The sequence below is a fragment of the Limulus polyphemus genome, unplaced genomic scaffold (genome assembly GCF_000517525.1).
Source record: "Limulus polyphemus unplaced genomic scaffold, Limulus_polyphemus-2.1.2 Scaffold4113, whole genome shotgun sequence".
Classification (NCBI taxonomy): Eukaryota; Metazoa; Arthropoda; class Merostomata; order Xiphosura; family Limulidae; genus Limulus; species Limulus polyphemus.
In genome coordinates this window covers 1-12337 of record NW_013669723.1, presented here as the reverse complement: position 1 = coordinate 12337, position 12337 = coordinate 1, and the positions used below count along the sequence as shown (strand labels likewise).

The 12337-nt window shown below is 33.2% G+C and overlaps 1 protein-coding gene across 4 annotated transcripts; it reads right to left on the bottom strand.

The window, feature by feature from the left end:
- Window positions 1-7782: 7782 nt before the first annotated feature.
- On the bottom strand, window positions 7783-12271 carry LOC106470608 (guanine nucleotide exchange factor MSS4-like). Of its 4 annotated transcripts, none has more exons than XM_022399232.1 (3): window positions 12146-12271; window positions 10495-10689; window positions 7783-8337 (listed from the first exon to the last, which is right to left on the bottom strand). In XM_022399232.1, exons 2-3 carry the CDS (start codon window positions 10681-10683, stop codon window positions 8107-8109), a joined length of 420 nt encoding a protein of 139 aa, XP_022254940.1. In that variant the 5' UTR covers window positions 10684-10689; window positions 12146-12271; the 3' UTR covers window positions 7783-8106. The 4 variants fall into 4 exon arrangements, with proteins under 4 accessions (XP_022254940.1, XP_013786625.1, XP_013786626.2 ...); XM_013931171.2 differs by lacking the exon at window positions 12146-12271 and adding an exon at window positions 11990-12036; XM_013931172.2 differs by lacking the exon at window positions 12146-12271 and adding an exon at window positions 11764-11983.
- Window positions 12272-12337: the final 66 nt, after the last annotated feature.

The following is a 12337-nucleotide window of genomic DNA, read 5'->3' as shown; positions in this document are numbered from 1 at the left end:
TCTAGTAATTACTAGATATAGGGTAGGCGGGTATATATAAGAGGGGACAACGTGACGCGGCAAGGTAATGTGTGTGAAGATAGTGAGTAATTGAACTGTCAGCAGTATTGTTGACGTTCGTTGATTAGCGTTTGTTTTAGCGCGATTGTTGAAGTTAAGTGTATCGGTAAAGTTATATTCGGAAAGAATAAACCAGTTTTATTAAGAAAGAACTTGTGTCGCTTAAGTTTCGTCGGAACGAAGTTACGGAAAATCAATTAACAAACGGAGACGTAACAATATAATATTGGGCGAAGTTATCAGCCATAGAAAACTAATCTATTCAGATTTTGCACTCTTTTGAAATATTTAGAAAATTTAAATGTTATTATGATTATTAGCTTGCCAGACCTTAGCTTAGCGGTTCCGTGTCAGGTTGCGCAAAAGAACGTCTGTGATGAATAAGTTTTCATGTTTTCAATATTCTTGGAGCCTTTTGTGCTTAACATAAAATATCAGTCAAAGGAATTATTAAGTTCTTCTCTCACTCTCGTTAATGGATTAGTCACCAAATATATCACTTGTGCTTTCTATTAGAAATGATTACTGTAGCATGAGACATGCTATAAATAGCAACAACAATTATTATTTTTTAGCTGGAAATTCAAGTGATGACTCAAGAATACTACATCCCTTGTTTGGTACTAAAAGTGCCCCTTAGTCCAGTGGGTAGTGTATGTGTTGTGGAAGAATCTAGAACATCTTCACACAGTTGTTCATCAGGTTTTAAACAAGGGCGAATGCCATTGTCGATAAATTCATTGAAACAATATAAAAATATCCTAACTTTTATTTTAGTTCAGTTTCGAGATGCACTTGCTTATTAAGAAACTTTGATTTTGTTGTGAGAATAACGATTGTTTCACTGTGCGCCCAGTCTCTTTCTTTGCTGCAGGCTCAGTCAAAATTGAAAGAAACTAGGTTTTGTCTCAAAACTGGTATTTGATGATCTCCCTGTTATTCTATGTCTTTTTCTATTTTACTTGACAAGTATATTTATCCGTGCTCTTCCAATCGCTAAAGTCTTGAGTTGAAGGTTAAGTGAAAATGTTAAGTGTAAACACATTTCTCTATTATGTATTTTGGACTTTTGCCAATACTGCAAAGGTTCATGACATCTTTTAAGCTACATCCATGGACCTGTAAAGAATGAACCCTGGAATCTGGTATACTCAGAATGACCAACTGGGGCCTCTCTCTAAGGTTTGACATGAGTGCATAGGAGACATGAATGACTAAGAACTATTACAGTGTTGTGCAGCCTGAAGTGTTCTAGATTGAATAGGATGGTCTCTGTAGGACTCACAGACATTCACCAGCCAGAGTAGTTCAGTCCTTAGTCTGTTTAATACTATCCCCAACTAACTGAGAGAGAGATTGGAGTCAAGAGCTGTTTCACCAGCTAGTGAGATTGTAGGCACAGACTGGTGAAAGTGTAACATTTTTGTGCTTCCATTAGCAGGGAGTTATGCTGCCATGGGTCGTGGAGAAGTTTAGGATTGACAGAGCCAATGGATGATAACTAACCATTCTGCAACAGAAGTCAGGGAGCTAACACACATCCAAGAGTAAGGGTTCCTGTACAAGCCCATTCTGCTGCACTTCCACCATTTAGGATGTCTCATCCCAGTGAGAGGTTAATTCTAATGCCACGGGTAACTATAGCAGGAGCTAATTACATGTCATTCTGACATACAAGAGAGGGAACAAAGAATTTCTAAATCACTTCGTGAACTATTTCAGGCAGGTCACTGGCTGGACTAGGGAATAGGTGATGCAGTGCCTTACCTTGAGTTTGGATGGTTCAGCCCTTGATGCAACCAAACACTTGAGTGAAGCACAACTTAGGAACTATGATATTATTACCAAGTGTTGCTAACATTTTAGACCTGGTAGAAACTGAGCAATACACTAAGCTGAGGTTTAGGTTTGAAGGTGTCGATCCGAGAACTTGGGTATCTTTGATAATGATCTGCACCAGTTGCATGGAAAAACCTACCTGCAATGACTTGCATAGATTGAGAAGCCATTCTTGTTGATAAGTTTCTAGAGGGACTAACTAGTGAGACTATTAGGTATCTTTTGGGTGTGAGAGATAGTTTCACCCAAAAAAATGTAGTTTCTGTAGTAATAAGTTTGAAGTCATAAGTTCAAATAGATCACAAGAGAAATAAGCCAACAGTAGTAGTTGCAGTGGCCATATCTCACACAGAGTACCTTACTTAAGAGAGGACTTCACGTTGAACTCAAGCTCCACTGAGGGCAAATCAGTAGCCAATACATCCCAGCACAACCACACTGATTCCTAGTAAATGGGCAGGGCTATCCAGGATATTTGTGCCACAGCCAATGATACTTCCACCTAGACTTTGCTTTGTAAGGTAGGATCAGAGCATCTGCTTTGGTTGTAGGCAGCATGGTGAACTGCCCATATCTTAATTTGCAACAAGAGAGGCATGAGGACCAATTGAGAAATGCATCAGACAGCTTCTGCCATAAAATTTGGAGGTCAGCCTATCTGTTTCAGGACTAGATGGTGTTTGATAAATGCTTGTAAAGCTACATGGATGAGAGATAGTCTGTGGTTGATATATGAACTGTTAGAACATTGGTCAATTTGGCCACATGTCAGGTATTCCAAGTGAAGCCATCACTCTAGTCAGTTAACACCGACTTCATTCTGATTAGAATTGACTGGAGAGTCAAAGCCCAATCTAAGTTTAAGTGAAGTTAGCCATGGAAGAAAGGTAGTCATCTCCAATCTGGGATTTGGCATGGCTATCCTAGGGATGGACATACTACAAAAAATATTCCTCAGTTTTGTTTGTGCAATAGATGAGCTGTGCTTCCATGAAAAAACTATTATATGCCAACCAGACCAAGCCCAGAAATTGTAGGTTTCTCAAGGGTATACTGCAGAGCAACATACAGTGCCGTTATGTATAAAACTGGCATTTTGAAGTTTGCTATGGACAAGGTTTAATGCACTGATTATGTGTAACAAGGTTGTAGAGCCCGAGCATGAAATGTAATTTACTGTACAGAAAGAAGCAGCATTAGTTTGGACAGTGACCTATCTGAGGATAGCTGAAGTGCCAGTGTTGTTATGTAATTTTGAGTAGTTGGCTATTCAGTTGAACAGCTCATAATGATTATTGGCACAGCAGGTACCAAAGCTAGCAGTATCCATAATGTTACTTCTGTTGTGCTATTCCTGAAACAAATAATTGGTTTCCAACACATATGAGGTCATTTATTAAGTACTGTGAAGGAAATTTTGATTCAACACACCAGCAGAAGCTCACTGAACTGTTGGTTAATTATTCTGAAGTAGTTTTAGGACCATAGACCAATTAGGTCTAAAGATATACCTCACCATCACATACACACAGGCGATGCACACTAAATTAAATAACCAAACACTATGCAAGATGTCCCCGAGTACTGCAAATATAGCTAGCACCAAAATACAGTGAATGTTAAAGGGTGGGATCAGATAGTGCATGGTTGTCTCCAATAGTGATTGTGAGCCCCCAAGGTTCTATGTTGTCTTCAGATGGGTGAATGCGGTGACCTGCACTGAGGCCTTCCACATGGTGGAAGTTACCCTATGGTGAAACATCTTTGACTTAGAATTACAAGACAGGTAGAGGTTGGATAATGAGAGGCCTAAAACAGCTTTTAGCATTTGAGATGGTTTGTATCATGTGTAACGAATTTGTTATGTACTTCTTTTAATATGAACGTTGTTTAGATTAAGTTTATATTTACAAACATACATAGCTTATACTGTTAGAGAGGTACTGCGAAACTCCCGCCTATTCTCCAAAGTTGTAGAAGATTCTCGAGAGTAAGAATGAACAATAGATCTATATACGTAAACGTTTAAAATGCAACTTGCATTGTTACGCAAGACTGAAATTTCTAGAACACCTCCACGCAGGTATAAATATAACCAACTCGCCGCACCAAAAAGAGTGTCTATTATTAGTTCGCTATTAAACTTCGAAAGCTATAACTGTGATTGTTATAACACTTATCAATCGGAAAACTTAAGATATCTGACCAGGAATTTTTATAAATTTCGAATGTTACAAATAATTTAACTTCAGTGGATTTTCATCGGACATTAGTTTACTAAGACATATAAATTCGTCATGGAAAACCTAGTGTGTGTAGCCAATGACAAAGCTAACTAGCTTCCCAGCGACTCGTATCTACATCAACTCGCTCATTGTGAACCCTCGATAAGATATCAAGATGGTTCCAGACTTGAAAGAAAACTTTATATTGTTTGTGAAACTTCTGTTTATAAATCATTGTTTGTAATAACCATTTATGAGAAGTCCATGGTTTCCATCTCATTACCAACAATTTGTGACCAATACCTCTGGTATTGCTGCACTATTATTTGCTCTCACTAAAGCTGTTGCATGTTTTAAATGAAATAATAAGAGTGACCAAGTATTCATGTTCCTACAGCACACATTAGTAAAAGATCCAGTGCTGGTGTATCTACGACAGGAGTTGAGGTTTTATTGGATACTGATGGCAATGATGGTGGAATATGGGTAGGCAGTGTTATCCCAGCGGGATGGAATGGAATATATGGTTACACACTCATGGTTTATTAACAATATTGCAAATAAAGGAAGAACTGTTTGTAGTTGTGGTTTTCATCAAACATTACTGTACAATAAAAAGATCATCTTTTGGGCTGACCATGCATTGCTGAAATGGCTGGAAAACTGTAAAACCCAGAAGGGATAATTACTTGTTGGATAATAAAGTTGCAAGCACAGCACTTTGCCATAATGCATTGTCTGGGAAAACAACATTGAAATGCAGCTGGACTTGTCCATTTGTTGAATGTTCTTCTTGGAACACCAAGTGTAGGTAAAAACCATTTCTCCTAAAGTGATACCAAACCATACAGTGATATACGTTCCACTAGTAACTAGATACCATAACTGATACTTCAGGAGCTCCAAGAAGAGCAAGTGAGAGACTTGAAGTTACAATAGAATCATAACAGACATACAGCACTATTTCATTCAAGCTTCTAAACAATGTAAGAAAGGAAATACTACACATTTAAAAGCTAGTATGTAATTAAAGAGTTTAAAGTCCCTGAAAAAGTAAAATCAGGTTTTATATATGACCAATCTTCAGATGAGCCATGACAATATTTGAGTTACACCCAGTGTATGATCCTTAAAGTTTATCAGTACTTAAATAGTTTTTATTATTTGTAAATTGAAAGCCATATAAAAGTTTAATTATTTAGTTATACTGTTAATAAGTGAATGAAGAAACAAAACTGCTGAGAAACATCAATTCTTCTTAAAAGATACGTATTTTCATACATAATATGAGACAGACATATAAGAACTACTCAGGAATTTTAGAAGCCCATTTGCATAGTACTTTATCAGTGATCTCTAACCAACATACCAATTGTACAAAGCTACATCAATACTGCAACAACACTGTTTTTAAGTCATGCATAATTCCCCTTTGCTTTATACCAGCTAGCTGAATAAACATTATCATTATATAGCTAAAAGGGCTACTAATATCACATTTCTGTAACTAGTATAGAATACATCTGTATTCAGATAACATTTTATACAGTTGCATGTATTTTCTACATGCAATTACTCACATCCAATCACCCATAATGACTGGATGTTGTGAGGTCATAAACATGTGCTAATACTTTTAAACCCTCATCAACACACCTTTGAAAAGTTATATTCTGGAACACCTGGGGACCAACTGGACCCCAGCACAAAATTACCATTATAGTAAGTTCTGGATTAAAATTCTAAAAACCAATTGCATTACAACTTCTATTAGGGTTAGCATGAATATGTGAACAACATAAAAATATATGTATTATAGAGGAAATATGTTGACAAATCAAGAAATTACAAAATTACATTGTTCCTCAGTGAACAAATAAGTAGTATTAAAACCATTCCTTATACAAATAATGTATCAAAAAATGCCAAAGTTTTATCATACTCCTATATTCAAGTCATTATCCTCCAACATACGATGAAATTACAACAATACTGCAAAATTCAACTCAAAGAAAACTGAAAGTGTACATTGTGGGTCACCTTGGGTCCGAACTGATCCCAACACAAACGTATCCTTATAGTTAGTTATGGATTGAAAATCCAATAAACAGGTTACTTACAACAATTATCAAACAAGTTTTCTATAAATTATTGCAAGCAGTAATCACAGAGAACACTTGTTGAGGAACGAGATGCACATACATGCTTACCATAATGATGTTATAAGCAAACAGACCAGATGATACTGTACTACTTTGATGGATTATTCTCTACAACAGCCTATAGAGCAAAATAAATGTTGAGAAATTTGTTTGATATGCTATAGGGAGAACTGCATGCATAGTTACTGTCAATGATGGTACGGGGTCCACGTAGACCCTAGATAAATATTAGATTATAGCTACGTACTCTGTCTGCCTGTTTCAAAAACAATAATGTCATATTGATCCAAAGTTTCTGATTGACAATTAAATGAATTGATATAAATTTGTAATGATTATGTAAAAAAAAAAAAAAGATGTACAACCAATAAAGTCATTGGGGTCCACATAGACCTCAGGTATGCTGATGAGGGTTAAACACATAAAGGATACATGCTGCAACATTTATGTATGTAAACCACTGATTGAAGTAAAGTAAGCTGTGAATTTGTGGGATATCTTGCTAAGGCTTGGCCTGAGTATAACAAGTGTAGTACTTCCATAGTTCTGTCTCTTGTCACTCCCATCTCTTGGTTCAGCCCTAGTGTTCCTGCCCTCGACCTCAGCATCAAGACATGTTATACAGAAAGAAGCCCAGAGCTGGTAATATAATACTGTGTTGTAAACACAGAATTATGTTTCTAGGTTCACTTATTTTATTCTTGTTGTCTGTGTTCAATTTATTATTTGTTGAACAATCCTGAACTTATGTTTTTTGGATATGTTTAAGACTTTTTTTTGTTGGATATCAGTCTACCTGAATACCGCACTGTTATATAACTGTTTAATTACTCTAAGTGGATGTTTTTTCAAATATAAATTAAAATACATTTTTTAAACTGTATATAATCAAGGAGGTTAATTGATGAGGGTGATCTATTCCAATTGAAGTTGGCTTATGGAAAAGAAATATTAAAATGCAGCAATCAGAACATTATCAATAATTTAGTAGAGATGATATATAGAAATAGAAATGGCCAAATTTTTTTAGCATGAAAAAAAAAAGATAAGCTGATTAAATAGTTTGACAAGTAGTTTTTACATTTCAGTGTTTTATAATATTCTTACAACATATTTATCTTTGGTGTTGATTTTCTTTGCCATCACAGCTGACTCAGGGGAATTGACAATAACCAAAACTATATTATTCAGGTAGTTAATGAGGGTTTTGTAACTTCACTTTGTTTTATGTTTCTCTCTTAATGATTATCTTTTACATATATGGAAAGATATATAAAACTAATAAAAGTGATATTTGTATTTCAACATTATTAAACTTTAAAACACTGATGTTTTAGCAACAAACATGTTTGCAGATTATATTAAATGGGTTAATTTCACTTATCAGTTACCTTTTTTTTTAAGTAATTTCGATCTCGGACAATCATCCTAGAATATTCTGTTTTTGTATGAGTGCCACATTTTTATATTGAATAAACCTAAGTTTAAGTCTAATCAAAAATGGAATTTTTTTTAATGATACTTATTTGAAGCAAGCAATGTATTCCACATAAATTTAATTAAAGCTTCTCAATTGTTAATAGTTTAAAATTATCAATTTTTTATATGTTTATATAAAAAACACTTTGGTTGCCATAAATAACAAGGTGGAATGACCAAATAACATTCTTGAAGCTGCTTATTAAACTGTGTATGTAAGACACAACTTATTTGTCAATGCAATAAAATTGAGAAAGTCTACGATATTTTTGTAAGTAAACTCATTGAATATAAATTGTTTACACAGAAGGTTTTTTGGATTATAGCAATCTCATTTTCATTCACAACTTCACTCGATTAGGTGCAATATAGGACTTCTTTGTCAAAAGATCATGCCAGCCAATAGGCCCAATCTCACAGTCAGCACAGGTCAGATATTTGATTTGTCCAACTGTACTACTAAATCCCACATTTTCAAAACTATAAATGTCATCCACACACCAAAATTGTTTGACAGTTTCACCATCAGGTGTAGTACTTGCTGTCTCTTGGTACATAAATGGAAGAAATTGCTGGAAATAACAACAAAAAGTATTGTTATTATTTTGGAAATTTAATTTAAAAATCTTACTCGAACAAAAGTCTTTAAACATAAAGGATAAAAAATAGTGCTGAGCTTGATTATTATGAATATACAAAATAACTCGTACTTAAAAAAATACCATTTTAGACTACTTCAAACTATGAAAAATGAGAAGCTAAATTTGTGATATACTAACATATTTAAATCATAAATAGATTTCTTTTTAAATTACACACACACAAACAAATATGATAATTTAGAAATTAAATTGCACAGTTTCTATATAACTTGTGTTACAATGATTAAGTATCTTGTATTTGCTTCCTTAAAATCTGCATTAGAAATAACTTGAGTTTTCAGTTAGTGCTAACTTATCAAGAGATATAAATTTTTTTCTTGCCAAAGGTAACCTGTAAGTCTATAAAACAACAACATGTCACATTATTCCTTTCATAAACAGCAAGGTATATAGAGCATTTTGTTTGCTGTCAGCTGATTTAATTTTGAAAATAAGTTAACCCTAGAATACGAACATTAAATTTTCAATCATTAACACCAGGTGGTACGGGGTCAGAGTGACAGGGTTAAAGAAAAAAAAAAGGCAACATTAATAAATTTTTAAGTGACACTAACTTTATGCATTGCATTCAACATTGCATAAATGTTTCTACCTGTGCCCCCATTTCACTTCTTACCTCAAACTTGTGATCTTCAGAAATGTTTATAGACAGGCCAAATTAACATTCCATGTACTAACTTTTGGTACTTTTTGTTTTTACATTCAAACAGCTGATGTGGAAGAATAAAATTAATTAATGTCGCTATTATCTAAGAAATTTATACTATACTTTCTACTTAGCTACATTAATAACAATGTATGCACTACAAAACTTACCATAATTATCAAAATCTATCAATAAAACAATAATGACACCTTGAAAAATGACTTGAAACTGTACTGACTTATCTTCCAAGTATCTTAACTTGAAAACTATTAATGGTCACTGATCAAAAAGTAGGCTTAGAATATAGATCACAACTAAAACTTCATAAAGATGCTGGAGCCAAATCTATAACGAAAAACTGGCAAGATATACAAGAAAACTTAAACGTATAATAATCAAAATTCATTGAATACTCAGTTGGATATCGTATTTTTGGCCATAAACCCAATAATATGTCACAAGATTCAACAAATTTAGGATATATATATTTTAGTTTTGAGTCCATCTTCTAAGCTCACAATGCAAAATAACTTCATAAGTGTAAAATTAATAATAAAAAAAGATTCAAATTTATTTTAAATATCACAATCAATACAAATAATGAAATTATATTAAGGAATATGTAATTATGTACTAAATCCATCTAATTATAATTTTTTACAGTGACAAGTTATGATAGTGACCCAGTAGAAATGCAGCTTCCCATTACACTCAAGTGACATTAATATATCACCTTCCATAAAATTAATCAATCTTAAGTGAAATTGTTACTCTTACTCCAAAATTACTATGGAAGGCAATATTCTGATATATTATCCTTTTTATAATAGTGCAAGGAATCCATAATTATGACCAGATACATGAAAAGTAAAAAGCCAATCTCATTGTCTACCACTGATCCATGGAATTTTACAAAAACTGACAGAATATGCATGTGTAAATTTTACTGGTTTTTCTTTGCACTTGCATCTTAGTGGTCTTTGACAGTTTAGGGAAGCAGTGAGTCTGTTTTTGGTATTGAAATGCTAGTCTAGTGATTATTGCAAAATTATTCTCTTTATAGTCATAGAAATTTACCTCAATAACATAAAATCTGGACAAAAAGGGGGGGGGGAACCAATTAATCCTTCAAGGACATCCTTGCACATTCGCCCTTGAGAAAAGAAAATTTTTTAAACCCACTCTTTATTTTACTAGAAATCATAAATTCCCTTCTCAAACTCAAAATGCAGTGTTAGCTTCCACTATTAATGGTGGCAACTCATTCCATAAGTAAAACATCTTGTTAGCAAAAAATAGTGCCTTAACTGCTGCCTAGCCTGTCTTATTCCTAATATTAAACTTGTATCCCCTCACCCTATTATTTTCAGAATACAACACAAAGAAATCAGAGATCTTTATTTCTTATTCTAAGAACTTACTTCAATGTTTGTAGTTGAAGCTAAGCCAGGTTTTAAGATTATAGATGGACATTTTTGACACATAACAGTGCTTTCATTTTTTGATGATGTTAATGTTTCTTTAAGCATGTCAGGTATTCTTCCAATGTCCGTCTCCTCACAGGCTTTGCCTTCTGATACTTTTTGTTTTTGACAAGTCTCTTTTTCCATTGTCAGCTTTTTGTCAAACAAATTAGATTCATCAACTTAAAAAAATATCAATTATTGAAACTAAAATTATATCACTTCAAACTCTATCACTTTTCAGGTAACTGAAATTCCAATATACAAATAATTACTGATTTGGTTTCTTATCTATTAAGAAAAGGAAAGACACTTCACTAATCACTACTGGCTGGAATGTGTATAATACTTAAAATAATAATAGTTTGTTAAAGCACAATTTACTAAGAGATGATATATAGATCATATTCTCCAATTCTACTGTTGATAACAACATCTGTGAAACTGTAATGTAATAAACGTATGAAAAACAAAGGTGACAGAATCTATCAAGGCCACCTATAATCCACAAAAATATATTCCCGGATAAATATATCACTTCGTATCCACATAATTATCCAACAAAGTTTTAAAATAATTCAATTTAGGAGTACAAGGCAAATCATCAGGTGCACCATTTCACAAATTTATACTCAATTCAATTAAAACAAGAAGTTTTCACCTAAGAATTCAAACTTAACAAGGATCTTGAAAGGATAATTATTTGAAATACAAAATATTTGGTTTATTAAATGCATATTGTTACAAAATAACTCAAATCATTCTTAAATTTTGATAAGCAGACGTATTTTTTGCCCATAACTTAGAATTATAATTTGGAAATGAAATAGAACTTTCAGCTTTTCTGCTTTAAAACGTTTCTCACAAAGTTACCTAGAACTTAGAAGTAGAAATTAATTTTAGCTTTACATAAATTCTGAATAAATATTATAAAAATTGAAACACTTTGACAAATGGTAAGTACTGTTTCTCTGGCAAACATAAAAAAACTTTTAAAAGTAAATAGAAGAATATATCGCAGCTTGGAATAAAATATAATTTAGAAATCACACCAGGTAAGATGATATATTTACAGCAATTTACTTGTAATTGAAATTGTATGAATTCTCTAGATAATAGATACTAATAGTAATAATAACGAGTATATGTAATTGTAAGTTACAAGTTTTACGTTAAACTTACAACTACAAGTTAAACCAGTACTCAGTAATTAAGCGTAAATAATACCAGTAGTAATATTATTATATATTCAATTTCAATAAATGATGGCGACAAGTGCATAGTTTTAAAATTCATCTGCCGTAGTTTTATTGCTTAAGTTTTATAAGTTAAGCGCAATTGCCCGTTTTTACACTCCACTTTTAACTTATTTTAATTTGGGCCTAGTATTACTGAATAGCACTGGTAATACTTAATGACACTGATAGCTAATATTAGGCTACAAATTCAGCACCCTTGTAAGCTGTACGAAAGTTTTAATCTGTTCTGCTGCCGGTAAGATTTTTGGTCGCACTCTAGCTTGGTAACATTTGGCTTGCGTTTTAAATAACATAATATTGTTCTGTATTTTTAATTAAATAACATTACGAATAATAAAAAAATCACTCACCTAAAATAAATATATTGAACTAAAAACACGTATTTACAAAAAAGAAAGAACTCAATTCCTCAAAATTCCAACCGAAATATTCAGGCTTAACTTAACCAATCTGGTCGCCACCTAGACGGCATTTGAAGTGAAATTGCCAATCTACCATTCGATATTCACAGCGTGGTCACAAGTAAATAGACACCACCTCTT